This window comes from Agelaius phoeniceus, chromosome 4 (assembly GCF_051311805.1).
Source record: "Agelaius phoeniceus isolate bAgePho1 chromosome 4, bAgePho1.hap1, whole genome shotgun sequence".
NCBI classification, from domain to species: domain Eukaryota; kingdom Metazoa; phylum Chordata; class Aves; order Passeriformes; family Icteridae; genus Agelaius; species Agelaius phoeniceus.
In genome coordinates this window covers 60,867,565-60,892,142 of record NC_135268.1, presented here as the reverse complement: position 1 = coordinate 60,892,142, position 24,578 = coordinate 60,867,565, and the positions used below count along the sequence as shown (strand labels likewise).

General features: G+C 40.0%; 1 protein-coding gene across 1 annotated transcript; it reads right to left on the bottom strand.

Annotated features, from left to right (window-relative positions):
• Window positions 1–1,268: 1,268 nt before the first annotated feature.
• Window positions 1,269–12,722, bottom strand: HS3ST1 (heparan sulfate-glucosamine 3-sulfotransferase 1). Its single transcript, XM_077177699.1, has 2 exons — window positions 12,520–12,722; window positions 1,269–3,953 (listed from the first exon to the last, which is right to left on the bottom strand). The coding sequence occupies exon 2, from the start codon at window positions 3,823–3,825 to the stop codon at window positions 2,866–2,868; it is 960 nt and encodes a 319-aa protein (XP_077033814.1). The 5' UTR covers window positions 3,826–3,953; window positions 12,520–12,722; the 3' UTR covers window positions 1,269–2,865.
• Between the last annotated feature and the right edge of the window lie 11,856 nt (window positions 12,723–24,578).

The window sequence follows — 24,578 nt, the reverse complement described above, 5'->3', positions numbered from 1 at the left end:
TTCAAAGGTCATTATTAATTTTTCTAGAGTCCCAAATGGAATGTGCTTTGGCCTTCTTCTTTCATTCTCTCTTGACTTTCTGATGGCTTTTGTTATTGTCTAACACTTCTTTAGAAAAGCCTAGTAAATATATTTAAGTACAGTAACTAGTATGGAAAATGAATGTTGCTCTGATTAAACAGAACATTCACACTCTGAACAGTTTTCAGAATTGGAACTCTTGAACTCTTGAACCTATGGCAGGTAAACATTACTGTCATTAGTGTGGGTGTGATTTATTGTTCGTCACAGCTAACAGAAAGCTACCTCCAGGGTAAGGTATTGTACAGTCATGCCATCCCTGCACAAGGTGTAAGCATTGGGTATGATATACTTTCTGTGAGACCCTCTGAATTTGGTGTTGAGGATGTGAGTCCTGTGATATTGTGCTTCAGAATGTCCCCTGAAGTGGTCACTTCACCTGTGGATCCTACAGACAATGCTCTATGAGGTCCTAGCACTGTAACAGTAATAGTGACCTAATGCTTCATGCTGCACTTCTCTTTCTATAGAGAGACAAGCCATACTGTATGTGGGGAAATGTGTGCATGTGACCTGCTTAGACACAGGCAAAATACTGGTATCAAGCAGCACTAGGCTCTAAAAGTATCCTCAGTACCACCATCAGCTGTCAGTATTGCACAAGCATTTCCAATTCAACATTGATGCCCTGTTCAACCTGCTGCAGGTGGACTTGTTGCAGCCCTGCCTTCATGTACTTCTCCAATTCCTGGTCACATGCCTGCTAGTATTCTTCCTTTCTCAGCAAAACATTGGTAAATGTGATGAGCTTAATCTGAGACTGCAGGAAGGCACTAATGGAAGCCTTTTGCCTGGGCCAAAATCACTTTGGTCCAGCCGGCTCCTGCAGAGATAACGTTACCAAGGTAATGGGGTAAGTGTAGGAAAAAATACTGCCCCACCTTACACAAAATCCCCTGAATTTCTCTCTTCTAAAACTTTAATAGAAACATGATGGTACTATGATTCTGTTATTTTTGGCATCTACCTCATGTAAGATTTGACATTATTGCCACCCTCCTTTTGTATATTCTGGGTCAGCAGTGAACCATTCAGACACAACCCAGCAGCAAACAACTTTCATATCAATAGCAACAGGCTGCAGCTAAGCTCTTAAGTAACATTTAGCTGAAATCTAAACTGGAGTTGAATCCTAAATTCTGGTCTTCCAAACTAGAAACTAAAGAAAAAAAAACAGAAAGGAAAAATGCAATTCAGAAAATATTTTATTGAGTACAATACCATTTCATTGTAGGTTTTATAAAACACCGCCAACCTCTCTGAGGTTGAATACAGCTTGGGCAGGTGCACAAGGAGTGGGAGAGAGGGACAGCATCTGCAAATTTTCATGCAAAAGGCATAATATGGGATATTTGCATCCAGATGATACCTTGTTATAGTGCCCAAGTTTGCACTAGCTCACCAGAAAAAAATGAATGAATCTACATTTAAATTTTATAAAGGATTGTAACAATCAGCTAAAAGTTCAAATTTACTGGGTGTTGCCATTGCACATTCAACAACTAAACTCAAGATCATGAAATAAAAATCAGTAGCTTGGATTGAAAGTACTGTGAGAAGCCTTGTGTGGAAACTGGATTAACTCTTAACTCCAGAAACTGATGGTTAACAAGACATCATAACCACGGTAAATAAGGATAACTGCAGTTTTTACCAATGTACTAACATCTGACTTCCATTTTTAGCAGATGGAAAACAAGGCAAGTTCCTGGAATTTGGGTTAATCCCACAATACACATCTCATCAAGACCTGGCATCGTGGTAGTTGGAAGGAGATTAAAGAAATAGTAGTCCATAGGCAAGCTGCAGTTGCATGAAGCAACTGAAAACCCATAGAAAGCAGCCTTAAGTAGGGGACAAATGTGGAAATATTTATATGAATGAAGTTGCTGCTTACTGGAATGTAGACCAACTAATTTTTCTGGTGTGTTTACTTTCAGTGATGGTAAAGCATAAATGTGCTATGAAATGTAGGAACAGTCAAAAGCAGCCTTGAAAAAGTCTCTATATTGCTTAAATTCTCTCAACCATACCTCTTTATGAAGTATGCATACATTCAGAGACTGGAAGTTTTCAGGTTGACCATATTTCTACAGCTAACAGTATTTTATGAGCTGGTCCCCACAGAATCTTTAAAAATCTGCCATGAAACCTGCACTGTACTGCCAAAGAATTGAGGAGCACTTGTTATAACAGTGAATATGAACGTTAAGTATAGCAGTTAATATATCAAATTACACAGAGACTTCCATTGTCCTTTGGGTGTGCATTTCCCAACATGTGTAAGTACCACCACTTTGACAGGAAATAATTTCATAAAGCAGGATTGAACAATTTGTTAACTACAACAGTATTTTCAAATGGAAAAGAAATTATTAATCCACACTTTAAACTAAGAAAAATGGAAAGGTAAAATTTAGCATATTCATTAGCAATTAGAGAAAATAGTCCAGGAAGGCCAAAGTATTCAAATAATTCAGAAATGTTCTGTCGAAATGAATTTCTTATTTATTAAAAAGACAACACATTCTCAAGAGAGCACCTTCTGCAATGAAATAATTTAGTTTCTTCATATAGACACATCATACACAATGTTAACAACCATGAAAAACAATACAAAATGCTTTCAAATTTAACAAGTAGAAAAATATAACTAGTATATATGGCAATTGTGAATCTAATACTGTACAGAAGTATTTATGGATTTTACAAATAAATAATAGCTTAAATGCCCTTTTTAAATCTTCTAACTGTACACTGGAACATAGGTTCTGATGCTTACCACTAACTTGCCACAAACGTGTGCCAGTCAAATGTTCTGCCCACAAGCTCAAAAAACTTCTTGTTGGGTTCATGGAAATATTCCTGCAGTTTCTCGAGTAACCGGGTGTCCACTTGCGGGTGTGCTCGTCCTTTGGACTCGTGTAAGCAGCGCTCTCTCCCACTGTCCCTTAGGCAGTAGAACCCCTTAGTTTTATTGAAATAAAAGTTTGAAGCATTTATCTGTGGTGATAACTTCAGAAATCTCTCTACCTTTTCTATTTCTGGAAAGGGATCTTTGATTAGTCTATCCCCATCTACAATGTGGATGTGATCAAGAGGAAAATACTTCAGCCAGTTCTGCATGTGAATGTAGTATAAGCTTCTGTTTATTGCCTTGTAGTCCACATTGAGTTCACCATTTTTTATCAGGAATTGCTCAATGGACGGGTACGGCTTGTGCTTCTGCATGTGGTTGTAGAACACTTGGGTATAATCTGACAGTACTCTCTCGCTTGGGTCTCTTAAGATAAGGAGTAGTCTCATGGATTGGTTCATGCTATAAACTCTTTCAGGCACTTTAGGTGATGTGAAATACGCTGGAGTTTTTTCCACGGTGATCTGATGGGGATATGAGAACGGCATTTGATTCATATACCACTGCAATCCATTCCTGTAATGATCTTCCCAGTCAAAGAAGTGAACTTCACTTTCTGCTGCTGCAATATCTGGATGGAGACTCAACATCTCTAACAAAGCTCTTGTTCCACCTTTTCTCACTCCAATAATAATTGTCTGTGGCAGCTGCTGACATGATCCATTAGAATGAATGTTTTCCTTGAAGTCATTTTTCTGAGATGTTTTCTTTAAAAGCTCTCTCTGAACAGACTGAGAAGTCTCAGCATTTGAATTTATAGCTGGTCTGGAAGGCACTATCTGAGGTTGAACAATTAGCAACACAGCTCCCAGCAGAAAAGCTGCCATGACAGAAGTTCTTAGTCTGGTTTCACTCAAGCGGGTGATGGGGCATAGAGCGATTTCCACCAAAAACAACCCTTAAAAGTGGTTTTTGTTTTGCTGAGCAAATGTGTTTTTCTCAAGCAAAAACTTCGCTGAAAGAGGGAAAAGAAAAAGCACATTATTTTATATCCAGCCACACTGCAAATATCTTTTTCTGTTCAAAGCTGAACAAACTTTAGCTTTCCCAACTCCAGGCTCATAGATAATTTAGTAAAATTAAATGTTTTAAAAGACAGGCATACGCAACAATGCCATAAGAAAATTATTTCCTGACATCAGGAGACATGAATATTATGAATCTTTCATTTGCACACAGGGTATTATTAGTTATTATTTTTAAAAAATCTGATTTCCTTGGTGTTGAACCACAATCAAAAAATAATTGTTTTTTTAGTCTACAAGAATAGGTTTGTCTTAGAAACAAAACAGAAAAAAGAAAAGGTGTGAAGGGGACCAAAAGAGCGTGCCTAAAAGCTGAGGGTCTTGTAGGATGTCTGGGAATTACAGCCTCTCAAAGAACCATGTAACAGCAACCTTAGAAATCAAGCCTCCTGGGAAAAAGGCTCATGCAATGTAGATAGAGCTGTCCAACATGAGAAGGCAACACTCTCCTAGGAAGGAATTAGGAGGAGCTCTAGGTAAATAGCACACCAAGGAAAAGTTGAATTTTGTGTCATTTTTAAGTGAAGTTAACTTTTGCTTTGTGCTTACTTGTTTTTAAGGATAAAATAGGTGGCTTGCACACTGGCCCTGCAAAGAGGTAAGATAATGAAACCATAGACTATAGTATGACTGAATCAACAAAACACTGTGGTGTTTTGAAGAAGACCTGTGGTTCCCAACTCCATACTCAGGAAAGAAAATACACAATGGGTACTTCTGAAGGTCATTTCAAGAGTTAGCCAGCAAGCTGCTGTGATGTAAAGAACTAAGTTTAGGCTTTATCAAAAGACTACTAAATACCACCACTGAACACCCTTTAAAGGTCAGGGTATTTTTAATGCAATGTTTGAAGTGAAATTGTAACGGTTTCACACATAGTAGAGCTCTTAGATTGTTGCAGTACGAGCAGGCTGTGTACACAAGCTCCCTGAATTACAATGTCTTCCAAAGACTTTATACCCTCAGTGAGGGCTGGTGTGGATTTAAGTATTGTCTAATTCCACTTAGAAGCAGAAGCCATGACAGATGAGTACCTGATTGCTTTGCCTTAACAGGCTACTGTAATTAGGAATTTAAGCCTGGAACAGCACATACTGTGCCAGCTAAAAAGGGCTGAAATATGAAATTACATATGAACAACCTGAGGAAATGCAAGGGCTAGGTTTTGGAAATTCTCCAGAGAATGTGAAAAGAAACTAATGACTTTTCCCCAATAACCTAAGTCCCAGTGCAACAAGGACTAATGATGTGTTTCTAAGTAATCTAAAGTTCTGTTTGATAGCTTTGCATTTACAGAGGTCATGACTCCATCCTGAACGGAACAGGTCTGCTTCCTGATGTTTTCTACTGATTATCACTTCGTTGCTTTCTCTTTTTCCATTTTTAACGGGCTACAAGACAGCAATATTGTTAGGAAGCAGAAATAGAGGCTGCAAAGAAAGAGAAGCAAAGTATCATGATGTGAAGTTAAGAGAGAGGGCCTCCTTGTATGCCCACAGGCTTTGAGCTTCTGGGCATAACTTGTCTCAGGCTATTCTGCAATGTCTGATGTGAGGCAATTCTGCAGAGGAATTTGGTTTTTTTTTCCATTTTTGGCCACTGTTAAGTTTTCTGTGTCTGGAAGAGTTCCATTTCATCTGTCATCATTAGTCTTCTGCTCTCTTTCCCTGTCCCCACCATTCTTCCTAATCATTCTCAGCTTAATCTATATCACTTTTAACAAGAAATAGTATTAATAGCCCCACAGTGTGGCTGTTGATGGAGGAAGACACTGGGTGACAGAAAATTCAATGTAGGTAAATTCACTGAGCTATGCTGCCACAATATTGAGCAGCAATGGGAGCACAGGCTACAACACCAGCCAGACTGGATCAGCAACTGATGGGCAGTTCAGTACATAAGGACAACAAAACATCAACTCTGTTGAATTTTAAGGTCACAGATTAAAGGAATAGCCACTTACTTCACAGTATATTTTAAGTCACTGGCTCCATAAATAGTAAGCCGGAGCAGTTGTCTTAACACCTCATTGGAAAAACATAATAGGATTCTAGCAAGGAACAGGTTGAACTGTGTGGAAAGAAGTGAATTTAAAGCCTTCTGGTAGGAACACTTATTTCTTAATAGTCAGGTTGAAATATGCTATGCTAACAGCCACGTTCTTTAACAGACTATCTCTGGAAAAATTAAATTTTAGCTGCTGGTCTCATAGTGACAGAATACTGCTGGATTGGAAAGGGGGGGGTGTGGTGTGTGTGTAGATTTTTTTTCCCCCTGCTATTGTTGGAGGATTTTTGGGGTGTTTTGTTTTCTCTTTGAAAAAGAAAATTAATGCTATGTATTAATTCATTGGGATTCTTAATTTGTAACTCATAGTTTGCATACTAGTCAGTCACCAACTTTTTTATTCAAGCCTTCTTGTGGCTGAATATAGCAAAAGAACTTTTGACAAAAAGACATAGCAAGGTGTCTCTTCATCCTATCTCTACTCTTGTCTTAGCTAGCATCTTTGAAATCAGAATATGTGGGATATCACAGGTGTGGTACCAGGGGCCCCACCTCAGGCAGGCTTTTGAGCCTCAGTGGAGCTCTGCCTCAATGTCTTCCCAGTGTTAAAGACTTCTGTTGGGCACAGCTTTTTCTAGGTACACAAAAGCAACTGTTTACTGTTCCAATATGAAGTCTCACTGCAACACACGAATATCTTTTGTTTCAGACATACAGAACTTCCTTGTTCCTCCTCAGCTGTTTGTTCAGGTGCACATCCTCCACTGCAGAACATCTCTACTGTATTGGTAGCATTTATTTTATGCACTCCCAAGAAACCATATCAGTAACTATGTCATTCAGAGTACCTATATGCTATTGCTGTTTTGTTTGCAAGTAATAAAGCTTTTTCTGCCTTTTCTTTCCATTCTATTTTGTTTCTCTCAAACTGTATAGGCCTGATATCTGGATCAATTATTTTGTTTTGTTAGACAAATGTAACACAATGGACACGACTGTGCCTCTAAATTCAGCATAAAATACATGATGTGTGAGAAGAGTGGTCTTCAGGAATAAAGCAGCATGTAAATGGGTTGTCATTCAGCTCTTATGTCCTACATTCTCTTTAATGCTTTAGGTCAATCTGTAGTTTGGTGTCTAGAATTAAAGTGGTTTATATAAAATGATGCAAACGTGTATTCCATAGCCTTATAATTTGTGGGTCTGAAAAACTCTTTCAACAATAAGAAGAATGCACTGAGGAGTCTAAAGCAGGCACTTTGCCAAGTTACTTTTCTGCTTTAAGAATTCTCTCCACTGCATCCACAAGTCATGCAGAGCATACATGACTTCACTTGATGACTCTGTATTCCAGATTAGCTCAAAAAATTTGACAGCCATTACTTTTGTATTTGCTACAAGTAAATGAGCAAGTTGTAAAAGAAACACAGTTTATGTTAAATGGTGCTTTGAAGATTATACCAAGACTTTTCAAAAACTCTGATTGCTTTTGCTTAATCTTTTTTTAGCTTTCTCCAATTAATTAGTGAAATGTGCCATCCTGTTTATTTAACCAGATTCAATGTGGACTTTATTATTAAAGCCTCTTCAGCAGTAATAGTAACTTGGAAATAAATAGAAAACTTAATCAGTAAATGCAGAATGATGGCCAGAGGCTGTCATATGTCATTGACTTTTAAGCCTGTTTCACTACTCTTTGAAACATGTATCACTATTTTGTAATTTTTGATATTTCTTACTATTATAAAAAGATATTTTAATGCCTCTGTATGTGTGTCATCAGTGACATTGCCTAAACTACCTAGATTATATAGACTTCTTAGTTTAATATGCATTAACAAAATAAGGTAGTTTTTTCCTAGACTGGTAACTTCATTTCTGATGGGAATTGGATAGGGTTAGATTTAGCTCTGAACTTTCAAAAGAACCTCCGAGTTAGCTGCCCAAGTGGCAGGAAGAGGCATAAGGAGTGTCTGTAGGGCAGTCAGTAAGCATCAGGCAAAGTCTTACCTCACAAAAAAAGCCCACAGCAACACACTGAGACGTTCAGCAGAGCTAATGGGACCCAGTTACTACCAGGACAGTCACTAGGAGAGGTAAGCCAACATCCTTTCCATAAGCATGCAAATGACTTCACCTTCATTAAAGAGAAATTGTGTTTTCCTGGTTCTTTAGGGACTGTGGGCAAACAGGTCAAGTTTCAGATGGCCTCACTTTATTTCCTTGTAGAACTGAATCCCTTCACTGGAGAGATCTCTGCACAGCCATCTAAAAATACAGTCTGGACTGAATGAGAACTATACTTCACTTGCTGAAGTTTGTCTGTAGAGGGAGATTAGAGCTGAAAATCAGAGCAAGGCACTCTGTTCTTATAAAGAATACTCAGTTTTGCTGATGTGATAGAACCTCAGGACAGTTTGTGGACTGTATTTTCCCTTGCACATATTTGGGTACACAGTACTGCAAAATATAAGATTAACATTGCTGCTTAAACCAAGCTATGCCGTTCAACCCACACATCTGCTATGCTGGCTTCTTCTGTTGGTAAAAAAATTTCCCCTAACTGAGATAACCAACTTCCTAAACTGATAAAGACTCAGTGTTCTGAACATCTGTATTCAGTGATGTGCTTTAAAAAACCAAACTAGAGCAATTGCAGTGTACTTGAAATCCTTCAAGAACTCATTGATATGAACAGTATATTCCTATCCTCTAATAGTAGACTCTGTCCACCACAAGATGTATTGCTTAGTTGTTTATTTTAGCTCAAGTGCCACTTTATACCCTGGTAACATAAAAATTCCCAGTACAGCTATCACTTAAAGCTCAGCCAAGAGCAGGAAAGGAAAGGGAGCAAGTTTTTTTTTAATTATTTTAAAATTTTATTCAATTTATGAAATGAGTTTTTTTCTTGAAAATATATTCTGCATTTTTTTTTATTTTTATCTATTAAACTATCACAATGCCCTCTCCATGAAGAAATTCTTCCTATACTTCCGACTGCATACACTTGTGGTTTTTAATCCCATTTTAACAAAAGTTTTAAACAACATTTGCCAATGAAATGCTTGAATTCTAGTTTCCAGTAATTAACTACAAATACTTTCCTACATTAGTGAGTGCTACAGAGATAGGTGGAAGGAAAGAGGTAAGTAAAGGAAATAGAACTACATACTACTGAAGGTCTCTAAAACCATCGACTATTGATCGCACCATGATGTATCAATAAAGTCATTTGCACATTAAGAAGAGACATGAAACTGCATGCAACTGTATAGACCTGTCTTACAGTGCCTAGGTGATATGTACATTTCCCAAATTACATTAAAACTGCTGCACAGCCAGCAAAGATTAAACCATGGCTTTAACTTTTATAGTCAGATGTTAAGAAATCCAATAATAATTTCAGTGCTGTTAAGATGAGATACTGTCTATCAGCACTAAAACTTCAGAAATACACTTTAAAAGGCCTTTAAATTTTGGGAAGGGGAACTTCACAAAATGAGAAAGGCTGACTTGGTAGGAAGTATTTTTGGCTGAAATCTGCTGCATTTCTGCACCTGCTGTGATAAATAGAGTTTATGCAAATTAGATAGGCCACCAGTTCATGACTTCTAAAGGACTTCAGCTCCAGTGTGAGCAGTAAGGTAGCAAATTTACAATAGACTGTGGTTATATATAACATGCTCTCTTTCTTAAGGCCAGAAGGGACCATTCTAATCTTTCATGGCAAGAGATCATAAAAACTGTTAGAAGAGAAAATACCCGAGATTTCAGAGAACCTCATGCAGGTAAAAAAAAATGGGACATTACACCAGAATAAAAATAACTTGAAAAGCTCAGGATGCACAAAATTTTTTGTACTGAATAGTAATATGGAATCCCCTTAACCCCTTCTAGCAATTTTTTAAAATACCTGTCAGGATTCAATTTTTTTTGTAAAGAGGGTACACTGTACCACTGCCTCCTCTACCCCCTCCATAAACCCAAATGCTCAATTCAAAATCCAGAAATCACTCCCCACCCCACTTTCCAAGCAAAATGGGTCACATTCTAATTAGGAAGCAGAAATCGATTGCACAGTTAATAGAGTTGCCTCCTAATTCATCAAAGCTGTCCCTAAGAAAACAGCATGGGTGAAAAGATGGCTCTGTCCTGTCTTGCCCCCTCTCAGGACAAAGGCTCACCTTAACTGGATGTATTAAAATAGGGAACACAGGAGACTAATCAATCCCATTCTCATTTCCTCTGCCAAGCAATTTCTTGCCTCTTACACAGGGATGTAAGCCCTGTTTCAAATACCAGTAATTTACAACAAAAATAAAAACAACAACAAAAAAATCTCCACACCTCAAAATAGTCATTTAGTTCATATTCCAAGTAGACTTCTGTGTCTTCCACTCTCCTGCCTTCAGAATAACACTGGAGCAGGGTGAATACTGGTGAGGTCATCACTGTATTAGACTTAGCTAAACCAATCAATTTACTGAGCAAAGCTCTACACGGTGACCTGGAGGGAACCCTCCTGTTCTGGAGTGACAAATGAGGTGACCAGCAGGATCTCCCATCTTGGTCTGCCTTAGCATACTGCAGTTTTGTTTTTCTCATTATCAAAAGTTTTCATGGCAATCCATCAGCTCCAACATATTTTTGGGCTCTGATATCTTATGCACTGTGAGTGGCATTTCTAGATGAGGGAAGGGAGAGATCCCAGGTTAGTGAGACTAATAAAAACATTTTTTTATTTCCTCTAATAAAAAGCAGAAGAGTTGTATTTATGTGTACATCCCTGCATGGATCGGAAAGTGTTTCCCATCCCCTCTGTTTTTCTGTAATGCCTGTGTAAGCATATGGATAGTTCAGAATAACCAAGGTAGTATCCTGACAAGGAAAGGGACACAGATGGGAAACTGGCAATCCTCAGGCTGGAATTTACTCTGTCAAATTAGGGTCTCTCCACTGCAACAAACAGCTGGCCTTGCTTCAGGTGCATAACCTTCTTGCTGAACTACCAGAGGTAATTTTGGTTATGTAGTATCAAAACTATCTGCGTTTTTCAAAGAGGAGAAAAAAGGAGGGTGGGTCCTGAAAGGGTGGATGTGCAAGAGAGAGCTGAAGTTGATGCCAGTGACTGTGCTCTTACTGAGAGGTGCTCGTTTCTGAGCAATGTGAGAAATTCACTTATTCGGAGAGTGTAACAAATGCTGGCAGATGTAAATTGCAACAGTTATTATATTTATACTTACAAATTATGCTTGATAGCCAGAGAATATATATATTCACCAAACTGAATGTGTTCTACTATGTTCCATTTGCCATACATACTGCAGAGGCTCTCTCTCAGTGGGAGTGGGCACTGCATGGATCTCTCACGCCAGAAGGATGCTCCCTGCAGACATTCTATCCTATCCCCATGCCATTCAAGCATGATATTCCTGGAACTTCACAGGTATTTTTTCTTTCCACACCAAAATCCAAAGAGGAACAGTCTTGAAACTGGGAAAGCCCTTAACCCACTATACTGACAGAGAAAGGAAGGAGAATAATGTACTTTAATTCCCAGTCAGCTGAGGTGATTGAACTGCCTGTACTCAGCTGCGTGCCCCCTCCTGATCTTTTGAATGTCTGGCTGGAAGATGAGACCAAACCCAAACTCTTCCATCTGAAGGCTACCACCCCTCTCTCTCAGCATCCTTTTACCCCCAAAAGACTTGAACTGCACACACCTTTATCCTAGGAAAGCACACCGAGAACCGCAGTAACCAAGCCTTTGCTGTACTACTCTAGGGTGCCAGTCCTTCAAAACAGAAACGAGCTCGAATTAAGGTTTTGTGCCCTCCTGCCAAGCCCCAAGGACCACTGTGCCCCCAGCCGCACGCCGCCCGCCAGGTTCCAGCTCAGCACGCTGCATCCCGCCGGCTCCAGCATTACGGGAGGGAGCGAGCGGATCGAAGATGCTCAGCGGAGCTTTAGCAAGTGTTCTCCCGTCAGGCAGGCGCCCCGCTTCCAGAGCCCCACCACTCTGCCCTTACTTGTGCTTGTCATTTTGCCACAAGAGAAAGAAGATGAAGAAAGTGCCCAGGAGCCGCACCTGGCCAGGTGCTGCCGAATACTTTGCTGCTCCCCCCCGCTTTCTCTCCTACCCCCACCGTCAGCGCTGCCTCCCAGAGCCCGGCTCCGTGAGTCCGGAGGGCTGAGGCAGCTCGGCGCGTCCCTGCCGAGGCTGGGGACAGCTCTCCGGTACCGCCCGGCCGGGCAGACGCTCCGCAGCCCCACAGCGGCGCTCTCCCGCCGCTGCCGCGGGGCTCCCACCTGCCGGCAGCAGGTGCCGGGCGGGCGGCGGCGCCGGGCGGCAGCGCCAGCGCTCCCCGGGGGCGGCACAGCCCACCCAAGGCCGCCGGCACCCTCGCCCACCCCGAACTTCCCACACGGCCAGCGCAGCGCCCGGCCCGGCGCGCCGCTCCCCTCCGCGGCACCCGCCTCACTCACCGCCGGGGCGCGGGGCCGGGGGGCAGCGCTCGCCCCGCTCTTCCATGGGCGCCCGCGGGTGGCGGTGGCGGCGTCCGGGGCAGCGCGCCCGGCGGCGGCGTGCGGGGGCTGCGGGGGGCTGCGAGCGCCCGCTGTCGCCCGCCTCGCCCGGCCGGCAGCGCCGCAGCCCGAGCCTGGCGCCGGCTCGTTTGTAGCGCCCCGCCCGGCCCGCGTCACGGCCAGGCCCCGCCCGGCCCGCGGGCTGCGAGCGCCGCGCCGGGTGCGGGCAGAGAGGCGGCGGCCCCTGTGCCCGGGTGTGCGCGGCCGCGAACACAGGACGGTGTGTAAATGGGGTTCGCCCGAATAGTATCACAGGTCCGGGGAGAGGAGTGGTTGTGCGCAGCAAACGCACCTGCCCCCGCCTCCATAAAATCCTAGAATATCCTGTATTGGAAGGACGCACAAGGATCAGTGAGTCCAGAAGGGAGGGACGCACAAGGATCAAGGAGTCCAAGTCCTTCGATTGCCTCCTTCCTGTACTTATAAAAATACCACCCATGCGAGGCTGCATGAATAACTGACTTATAGTACTTGTATTTACTTCTTCTACTTCTTGTTTACTTTCTAGGGACTTTACAAAATGGCTCTGATTTTTTTTCTTTTTTTTTTTTTTTCCTCCTGAAATGCTTTCTGTTCAGCCAGATGAATTTGAAGCAGTATGGATGTCTGGAATGACTGAAATACTGTTCCTTAAGAGCAGTGGGGAAAAGACCTTCTGGGGATTTAAGTCCTAGGATTAATTTATTGAAATAGATCTTTATTTACCATAAACTGAACTGTGTTTTTTAAAAGAAAAAATGAGTTTAAACTGGCATTAACATACTGCATCCATTATTTCAACAGCCAAAGTCTTGAAATTTACTGTAAGCAAAATACAGGCCCAAATAAAATTTAAAAAAAATTAAATTCTCAGTTTATTTTGGTCAATTCCTTGTAGTTTAAAAGATCTGACACAGGTAGGGTATTCCCAAAGAAAGTCTATTAGCACTGGTTCTACACAGGTCTTTGGTTTTTTTGCCTGAAGTGATGTAGTTCAGACAATTCTGTCAGGACTCTGGGATGTATCTTGTCAAGTTCCATGAAATTGTGTATGCTCAGGTTCTTCAAGTGGTGACAAATGTGATCTGTACTTACAGTGAGAGGTAATTTGTTCCCCCAGTCCCCATCCTGCTGTCCATCCATGACAGAAGTGTGGAAAGAGTGGTTGCCATTGAAGGCTGTGGCAAAAAAGTGTTTTGGTACCTCAATCTCCTCATCCATTGAACAGTGTTGTTTATCAGGTGGTTACACCTTCCTGACCCTCTCAGCAGGGATGTATCTTCTTTAACCATGGGCTGTGACCTGCTCACACCTCATTTACTCCCTGGAGTGCCAGGCTGTGGGAATGTTGGGTCACACTCACCAAAACCCAACGTAGTGCACTAGTGTTATGCACAAATATTCATGTTGTAAATTTTCTTATATCCTTCATCTTCAGCCTTGGCCTGCACTGATAATATAACAGGAGGCAAAGCTACCAATTATGGAACTCTGCTTTCTAAGCATGACTTCTGTTGGGGGAAGCAGAACAAAGATGATATGTTTATTAAAGTATCACTGGCAATTTCAAGTGGTTTAGAGGAAGTAGCTGTGTTTGTGGAGTTATTTTGTTTACAACCCTTTACCTCCAGCCTTGAAATATGCAACAGAACATCTGAGGAGTGAAGAGAACTCAATTATGTTTTTAAAACAGTATCTCCAAGTTGAATTTTGTTAAAGGTTTTCAAGAAACAAATGTAAGTACTTAAGAAAAATAGGACGGTATAACTATAAATGTATTTTATTTTATGCTTTTGCATATTTAGCATTTAGTATGTTTTCTATATTTAAGTGTACTGTATCATTGCAGTGTGGTTGCTTTAGCACCAAGAGATATGTACAAATACTTTACTTTTAATGTTTTAAAATAGAGCATTTCACATGAGTGTTTACTGAAAAAACCCAAAACAATAATACTGTCTTTTTACTTTGTATTTTTATACCTTTCCATATGTTTTATTATAAATCTGAGAGTCTAGTAGAGAAATACATTTATTTGTGATTAGCCTTGCTGTTTAACCCTGATATTTATGTCATGACTGTGGGTTTTGATTGTCTTGGAAACAGGTTAAAACCAAAAATCTTAAACGTTGTTCAGCTATAGACCTGCATAGTTCAGTCATAAGGGATCACTATTTCTTCCATGTGATCTATAGATCAAATATCATAATACTAATTTCATTTTTAATACCTAGTCTTGATATAAATGAATCAAAAGATGAAAAAAAACATCATTTCTTTATTGTTCCAATCACGAACTATCTTTGGTGTCAAAATAATAACATAAAGCATCTGTGTACCTTTTTATCTGAAGGTATCTAAGTGTAACTTCAAGCCACTGTTTTATATTATCACCCTCCCAGGTAGATTAAAGATATGTTTTGCCCAAAAACATACTTTCTTATTCTAATTAGGTCATTTCTCAGTATTCTTTTTCCTTTTTAATAAGCTAAACAAAGTGATCTCTTGCAGCATCTCACAGATAGGCTCAAGAAAGTTTAGATTTAATTACTTTTCTTCACTTTTCACAAGGTTTCATCAGCGAGTACAATACTGATGCTTAATATTGACAATGGAAGCATTTTCACAATGCTTTGATTATCAATCCCAATTGCCAATAAGGTTTCAAGATTTACTGGTTATGCAGTTCTTAAGCTATTACAAGTACCTTTCATTGTTATGTAATCCTTACTTTTTAAATTCAGATGTTCAAGCTACTAAATTTGATGCCTTATGAGAGTATTTTGCCTTCACACTTCTCTTTATCAAGCAAATTTGTAATTTCCTCAAAGGAGATTTATTTGACATGATGGTGGTAGTTTCTCTTCAACTGTGGGTAAAGTGGTAAGAAAGAGTGACATTGAGTCAACAGTGCCATATTTTTGTTTTGCTAATTGAGTAATGACTAATTTAGAAAAAGGAAATGAAACGTCTTAAAGCCAAAGGAATGAGAAAGGAAATGAAAATTATCAGTGCAACATTGCCAATACTTATTTATGCTTCCCTCAATATCCAAAAATGAAGATGTGAAATATGGGGTTACCAAAGTTCTAGCACATCCTGAATGACTGACATGTGCCATACAGGCAAAAGGAAGTCTGTTCTGCACAAAGATTAAATTAAATGTGAGCCTGCTTAGAGGAAAAAAACTCTGCTGGAGGAGATGGCAAATGATTCAGAGCCAAGATTGAATAATTTGGGGATTGAGCTGAGGACAGGACCCGTGTCAGAGACAGGAGGACAGCAGAGGTGGGATGGCTGCACGGCAGGGAGGGAGAAGGTGGTGACTCACTGGAAGCACTGTGGCTCCCAGGACAGAGCCCAGTGCCTCTCAGCCAGCACTGGGGGTGGCTTTACTGCTGGCTCAGCCCTGGAGCTGGCTGAAGCAGCTCCCAGGACAGCCTGGGGAGCATTGGATTCATGCTGTCATAAGCATCAGAGGGATTTGAAAACTTTATTTCAAACACTGTGCTTCTCACAATAGGTGTTTTGGAGATGCAGAGGTGGAAAGTAGCTGAAAGAGCAAAGACACAAAAATTTTTTAATTGAAGAAATAGTTAGAGCTTTCTGTATACAGTCTATGTTGGAGCTGCCTGTTATGCAACAAAATTTACATTTGTCAGATTCAAGTAATGCAGATATGACTTAAGAATTCAGACTCACAGGTTTCTATTTTGTCACCAGGGAATACTCTAGGGAAATCAGGGAGGAATTAGTGGTGTTATCCAGTCAGCTAATGGAATTCAGATGTAGAATTTTAAAATACAATTAAATAGGTATACATTGTAATGTTATTTTAAATTCAGGAAATAAAAGGTGTATTACTTCAGGTCCAAAATTTACAGAAAATGTGTCTAACTTAGGGCAGGAGTGTAAGGACATGAGTAAGGCACCATTTTGACTAGAAAAGCAAAGGAAGTGAAAGGGTAGGGAAGTATGGAAAGAGGTTTGTGGTTGGGAGCGTGAGGTTATAAGCCATCCTTTGCACAAGTACCTCTGAAGAGAAGAGCTGTCCATGAGGTAGAAAAAGCAGGTTGGTTGCTGACAGTAGAAGGCACAACTGAAATAGGGAAACAAACTGTGGGAATAAGACTAATTCTGAATGGGTAGCAGATTTGAACAAAAATGCAAAAGGCTAATCTGTGAACTTTTTGACAGCTGAGTTTGCTTGTCAGGTGTCCAGTGCTGTCGACAGCCAGCTCTGCTTCTCAGAAGCAGTGATGCTGCATTTAGTAATAGTAATATTGAGGAGATGTAATATTGTGGTCCAGGCTGGGAGCCACCACTATACCATATATCCTCTCTATGGTCCAGTATATTTTAAAATTAAGTTCACACCTTAGATTAAGCAATAAAATGCAAGGAGAAGAACGAAAATATAGCAGATGGAAAGGAACTGTGTGAGAAGGACCAGACTAGTCTAGGTACAATACTGAAGGAGGTGCAAGGAAAATCTAAAAAGCCTAATCTCCTAAAAATATATTCAGGGATGATTTATCTACAGAGAATGAGTGAGAGCTTGCAGTATAGATGAGCTTATGAAAGCAAGGCGGAAGTGAAGCATGCAGAGAGGAACCTTACAGTGAAATGAGAGGATAAATGATAATTAAGTGATAATATTAAACATTTCCAGAGAAATAAATAAAGCCTTAGTCTGAATATTCTTCACAGCCCTGCCTCATATCTCAGTTTAGACTTTTATTTAAAATGCTCTCTGTGAAGCACGCAGTGGTGCCATGGCCTTCTGATTCATTTTCTTTAGTCAAACATTCCCAGGTTGGTACTTTAAGCTCCAGGAGCTGAATATCAAGCATGGAGGTTTATAGTGCTCTAAGAAAGAGGCCTGTCAAAATTCTGTAGTTCAGCATAAACTTTTAAGACTTTTCCTTTCTCTAACTGTAGTGTTTGCAATAAGAAAGAGATTATCACTTGGTGACTCAAGACTCTGAATCATGGCTTTTACATGATCTGAAGAATGCTGGTTATAACAAAGTAAAGGAAGAAAAAGATTAGTGGCAAGTTGAAAATGGATAAGATTTAAATTCCAGTTCCATGTCAGACTTGTCATAGCTTTGCAAGCAATTAAGACTCTTCCTTTGAGAATGTGGAGTACCCCTTTCAAGGTATTGCTATATGAGGAGAAGGGAATAGGTACAAAATGATAATTTTTGCAATATCATCTTCCCAAACAGCTGTGTGAGTCCAGCAGAGTTGCAGCTGCACAGGATTTCCCACTTTTCTGTTCTGGGTGACATCCTAAATTTAGCAGAGCCTTGCAAAGGCAGCAGAGCTTGCAGGTGCTGAAAAGGCAGGTACATGACTTTCCTCATCCTCACCTTGCTGCTGCTGAGCTTCTGAAAGCAGGAGAAAACCACCAGCAAAGAGAATCTTTTCTTGATGGTTTTGTGCAAACTACCCTGGGAAGACTCCCTTGTAGCTAGAGCTGGTGAGAAAAAGTTAGGATCCATATTTTCAGTGGTACTTAGCCACTTGAAATCAGAAGGGAAAAGTCAAATGCTGTTATATCCATTGGAAATTGCTAGCAGCACACAGACCCTTTTGCTGGTGACAGCAATCCATGCATCTGTGTCCTGCTGTGCACTTTCAAATCCAGAAAAAAATGCTAAAGATGGTGGAAGGAGGCAGTGTAAACAACGAATTGCCTTCCCATTCAAGCATTTTTATACTTCCAGATTTGCAATTTCAGACATCTCTCAATGTCAAAAACCCTCTTGTATTATTTGGGTTTATTATACCTTCAGCCTGAGAGCTGATTTTTTTTTTTTCCTACTCACAGCCTTGTACAAATGTAAAGAAATTGCCAGAAGTTCTCTGTAAGAAAAGTTAGACCATTGCTCAGTCTTCAGGCTACTCTAAATTAGGAATGATTGGCCTTGGGTTATTTTAAAAGAAAGAAATTAATGATACGTGTTTGTGATCTTCAGAATGACAGTTTCCCTCTCAGTTTTTAGAGGGCATTGCTGTGATGGAAAGAACCATTCTGCATTTGTTCTAACCCTCTTTGTTTTTTTGTGCCTGCTGCCTGATGGAATATATCAGATGGATTTTTTGGTTTTGTTTGTTTGATTGGGTTTTTTATTTGGTTTGTATTGGGTTTGATAGTTTGTGTGTGTGCGTATATCTATTGCTTTCTTTAGAAGCAAATCCCTGTTGTGCCAAAGTTACATAGTTTGTGAGAACTTAATAGTAATAGGCCAGAACTGATCTGCATGCTCAGTTTGAGTTGTACTCTACTGACATTCTTGCTTAGGTGAAGAAACAACTTTCTCTTGAATTTATGCTCTGCAACTCAAATGAAAACCTGCATGAGGTAGTAAACACAAACATATTTCTTCTAGTACTGCAGTGTATTGTTGAGGGTTAGCCTTTACTCAGCCTTTAGTGTGTGACATGGGCAGGGAATCAGGAATCAAAATGTGTGCAGTACACAGCTCACTCCTAGACAGAGCCTGATAGCACTGCAGCTCTCTGGGATGTCTGCTGGCTTTAAAGGGATTCAAGAGAGGCAAGGCCATGGCCCACTTTTCTTTCACACAATCAGCAGGAGGTGAACCATACCATGTGTTTTCAGGAGCAGTAGGAAGTGATGGGACACTTTGAAGCCATCCTTCCCATGGGCAGTGTGCAGTGTTAACCTGCTCAGGGCCAAGACTGGGACCCACTGAGTGGTTGTTTGTCCCCTTGGTTTATGCTACAGGAAAAATGCCTTTTGACTGCAGGGTCTTTTCTTATTTCAAATAGAATGTAACATCACTAAATGGACTAGAAGCCTAAAAAACGCTGTCATTGCTCTTAACACCAAAAAATGTTCAAGTTGCTTGTGATAGCTCCAGTAGGGCTATGATTACCTTAGATGAAAAGAACATACCCAGACACACAGATGCTTTGTAGCCTTTATTAGACGGAGCTCAAGGTTGAATGCTTTCACCTGCAGATGGTATCCAGTAGGACTGTGTTCCTTGAAGGCCACTGATGCTTTTAAAAGAATTTGTCGTTATTTTTTTTCCCTGTGGTGGACTCTAAACCAGAACACTCAGCTGTGGCGCTGTGATTCAAAGTGCTGCCTACGTTTGCAAGTGATTCAGTGGAAATCAACTGACCTTGCAGAGCAAAGTACATTTAATAGAGAAAAAGAAAGCATGACCCAGGCTTTCATCATAGGCCACCCATGTAATGTGGTCTGTGTTCGCCTTTGTTGCATGTAACTGCCAGTAACACCATCAGGATTTCCAGGCACAGACCAACTGGGTTGTGAAACCTGAAATGCAGAGTGAAGTCCGAGGAAATTAGATGACCCATGTTGCAGACAGAATACAAGTTCAGTGTAAAATATTTATTGCTCCAAATTATCGTTGTAAGAGTAATAAAATGAAGCCATATTTGTAGGCTTCACAGTGATATATTTTTATGAGCTTGGAGCTGCTGCTTTTGTAAATTCAATAGAGAAGCTGTTTGGACTTGTTTCAAATTTCTATAGCTACGGGGGAAGAACATTTATTCCCTATTTCACTTGTTAGAAACAATGAAAAGCAAATCTTTTATCTGTTTACTAGAAAATACGGCTTTAATGAAACTCACTACCTTTCTGAGTCTGGTTCTTTGACTTCTCCAGAGATGGATCCAGGTTACCTAGACACTGAGGGATAGGGCTGACACCAATTCTTTATGGGCCTTTTTAGAAGGTACAAATGAAAACTTTTAAGATAGATTCAGCTGACGTACTGCCCCAAATCATGTAGTCAAATTAGAGTATTTCAACTGGTTTTGCTGGAGATGGAAGGAAACAGTTATTTGTGAAATTCTGCCTAGACCTTCCTGGTTTCTTGGACTGATTTTTTCCCCAGATCCTCAGCATCCTGGGGGCTGGCTGCACTGATAAGGTCCCTAAATTATCCTGGCTTCCTCATTGCAAGAGTCTTCATTAGGCAGGAATCCAGCCCTCAAAATTGTTAAACATTGGATGTTAGTTGGTAGAAGCTTTGTTTGGAAATATCAAAATCATCACAAAGATGGAGTGACCCTTATCTGCCTAAGCCTGTAGCAGTGTGCCTTTCACGGGGCTATGCTGACTGAAAGGCTCTGGATGGGTGAAAGAGCTTTTATTATATGCTCAGGGTTAGTGCCATTCAGACTTCCTTTATGGGGTGGGAAAGGAACCCAAACCCACAACTGCTTCATGCTTAGTTGCTTAGGATAACACTTGGTTTTTCTGGCCCAATTCAGGTATTGATCTGATTCTCACTGGGACCAATTTCAACATGGTAAAGGTTGTTAGAGGTGGTAGTGCCCTTGGGTTTTGCACTGGCTGTATAAGAAAGCTGTTCCTGGGATCCTCGTTGGGGATGCCCCTGCATTCCTAGAGAAGCCTTATTGTATGAGCCAGTTCAGTTTTTTCAGTGACAGAAAAGAGGGTTGATCCCTCTAACTTCATAATTAAAAGCAAAATCTAACATGATAGAATAGAAAATTTATTTATATGTAAAAACATTTAGTACAAAATAACCTGCAGCTTTTTCCTGGAAAGTCTTTTCCTCCCCTGCCATTGTTGTTCTTGCTTCTCTGTTGCATATGTCTCAGTGTAATGATTCCTATAGAAAAAGAGGGAAAATGCATTTTAATTCAAGTAATTCAGTGGGTTTTTTGGACAAAAAATTTCCAAAGAAAAAAATAGATTGTTTTTTATCTCTCTCTGTATTTTCTTCCTACCAGCTTCTCTCCCTCAGTGGAAGAGGGGTAAGATATATTGCACTGATTGTAAGATAGGCTTTTCAAATAGCTGTTTGTATATGAATAGTAACCAGTTTGCTCCAAGGCAGTATTTGATAAGATATGGCAGTTTTAAAATTCAGCTGCCTTTTTAGGCTCAAACACCTGAAACCTCTCATTCCACCCACTGTTCTTCAATACGGACAAGACAGAAGCATTTCAACTCACACAGTTCAGGAAAAGAAATGACCAGTGGCTCAGACTCATCATGAGCCTTCCCCAGCAGCTACCAGCAAATAAAGGTGTCTATGTCTGACTAATATAAATTTTACATCTCTTAACACATTTATAGACCTACTGTTTGAAAAATTCTGTGCTAGGATAATTGTCTCATATGTCTTTTACTCCAGTTTTGCCATTCAAAGAAACTAATTTTGTCCTTACGTCGCAGCAGAATCATAGTAAAGGAAGAGTGACAAATGAGGTAGACACACCCAAATGTTGGGAATTTCTGCTTCTGATATCATTCCTCTGAAGAGTAGGGGCTGAATTTCAGAGATGTGGAATGAGCAGGAGACAGCACAGCTCAGAGATGCTGGAAGGAGAAAGCACAAGAAGAGTATGGGCATCAGGGGTGCTGAGGGACCAATACTTTTAGCAGAGGTAGGCCTTGAGTTGTCCAAATGTTACTATGGTCCAAATTGTACTTTTGAGAATACAAGGTTTCACCTCTTCATAATTCATCCTGCTAATCACCAAATAGATTTATGAAGGGACTATGTAATAAAAACAATTACAACTTTATTTATAAGTCATCTTTCTACAAATACTGTGGGTTTGGGGCACCATCATTAACATGAATTCCCATCTAGATCAATAGCAGCTCAGGTTGAGAGGAATCTTGTGCAATCTAGTGCACCCTGCCCAAAGCCAGAGCCTGGTCAACTGCCACATTCTTCTACTAATTCTTGTGATTTTAGTTGTTTGCATACAACCTACTTATTCAGTGCAAATCTCTTGGGCAGACTGTGCTATGTCTACCTTTTTTGGCATTCTATCACCTCCCTGATATCTGAGATTTCTTTTCCATTGACATTTTTTCAGGTAGGATCAGTTCTCAGTTTAGCCTCACTTTACTATGGGATCCTCCTTTCCTATCTTGCTTTATTATAGGAACCATTTCTGTCACATTAGTCTGCTATATTTCTTAGATTTTTTTCAGCAGAAAAGTATTCTGTACTTAAAATATTCATTATTAAGGCTACTTTTTTACCTACAGAGGTAAAACCTATTTTAATTTCTCACTCAAAGTCTGAGATGTTTTAAAAAAATGGATCTAATTACATATTTCTGATTTCTGCTAAGTATATTTTCTAGTATTTACATTTTCTAGGTTGCTTTTTCTGTCCATGAGTCCTGGTGTGTATTGTAGCATATTTCATTACTAAAGTGTGTCTGGCTAATATATCCATATGTAAAAAATTGTATATATAAATATTTATATTTTATGTAAATTCCTTCATGATGAAAATATTATTAGAAAGATGGGTTTTTTCAATATAAAATCTATTTTTGTTTGTTTGTATATTTGTTTAAAAAGTTGCAAGAAAAGAAACTTCCTGATTTGTGAGCATCAGCTCACATGATCTTTTTTCTAAATCAAATTAAGAGAAGAGTAAGCAGAAATTACCTGGAGTTAGTTTTTAAGCAGTCTCACTACAAAAGCTAAAAATACCTATTAATTGCACCTATTAAGTTGCATCTATTAATGAGGTGTAACTTGGTTAGAAAGTTGCTTTAAACCTGTTGCCTGTTTTCAGTTTTCTGGGAGAACAGCAGAAAGAATGGTTGAGTCCCATTGTGTAGAACTCATTAATAAAAGAGTGCTAATGCACATTTGCTACCCTGGTAAGCTGTGTCTTATATAAGTCTGATTCAACTAGACAAATGACCTGCTTTTAAAAGGAGATGGAAACATTTCCAGTAAAACTGTGCTGTCAGATGTGCAGGGGGTATATAGCTCCTACAGAAAAGACGTTTATTCAAATTCTTTAGACACAGAAGGTCAGATAAGCCTAGTTAAAAGTCAAGAAAATAAAATGAGCATTTGGGACTGAATCCTTATCTCAGTGCATAGGTTAAATACCCCACCTGTCCTCTTGGGATGTCACTGGTCTCTGGGCTGCATTGCTCAATCAGTCCTGGAGTGGTGCAGAAGTAATCTGTGGTGACCACACAGCTGCTGTGCAGAAATGTTGATCCGTTAGCTCAGTTGTGTGCCGTTTCTAGTTCTAGTGGAATTCAGCTCCTTAGGATGGAAATAAGTGCCTTTGTTATGAAATAACATAGGAGATAAACAGCACCAGAGAAGAATAACAAGAGATAAAGAGCACCAGGGAAGGTTCTGTATTTTTCTTGGTGGGGTGAGTAGTCTCCCAGAACACATCTTTCAACACTGCCATTAATACTAGAGGAAGAAACAAATTTAATGCATTAGTGATAACTGTAGACTTTAAAACATGCAAATTTCTTGCAAATAGCATTGATCATTTATTCAAGCAATTGCTTTACAATTTCTTTTTTAAAACTTGGCTACCAGTCTGAAACAATGGAACAACAACATACAGCCTGGTTCTGATCTTTTTTTCCCATGTAGTTCATTGACTGCAGGGAAATTATTTCTAAATTGCTCCACCAAGCCAAGATTTTCAAATGTAGGTTTAAGAAATAGATTTCCTTCATATTTGTCACAGAATTATAGAGTGCTTAAATTTGGAAGGAACCTCTGGAGGTCATCTGGTCCACATCCCCTGCTCAACCAGAGCCATGTACAGACAGTTGCCCAGGACCATATCCAGACAGCTTTTGAGTATCTGCCAGGCTGGGGACTCCACAAGCTCTTTGGACAATCTGTTCAGGGCTCAGTCACAGTAAAAAAGTGTTTGCTGATGTTCAGAGGGAACCTCCTGTGCCCTGTCATTGGGCACCACTGGAAAGAACCTGGTTCTGTCTTCTTTTCACCCTCCCTTTAGATATAATGCTTTGACCTGCTGGCACCCCATAATAGGTACCTTGTAAACACTTCCTTGGTTACTTTTGGAAAGAGGCATAGAAAAGTATTTTCAGCCATTTTGTGTTCAGTTTATGTTCTGCATCTATTGTCTTCCTCATGCTGACATGTTCCTCCTGTATCACATCTTTGAACAATGCTGAAA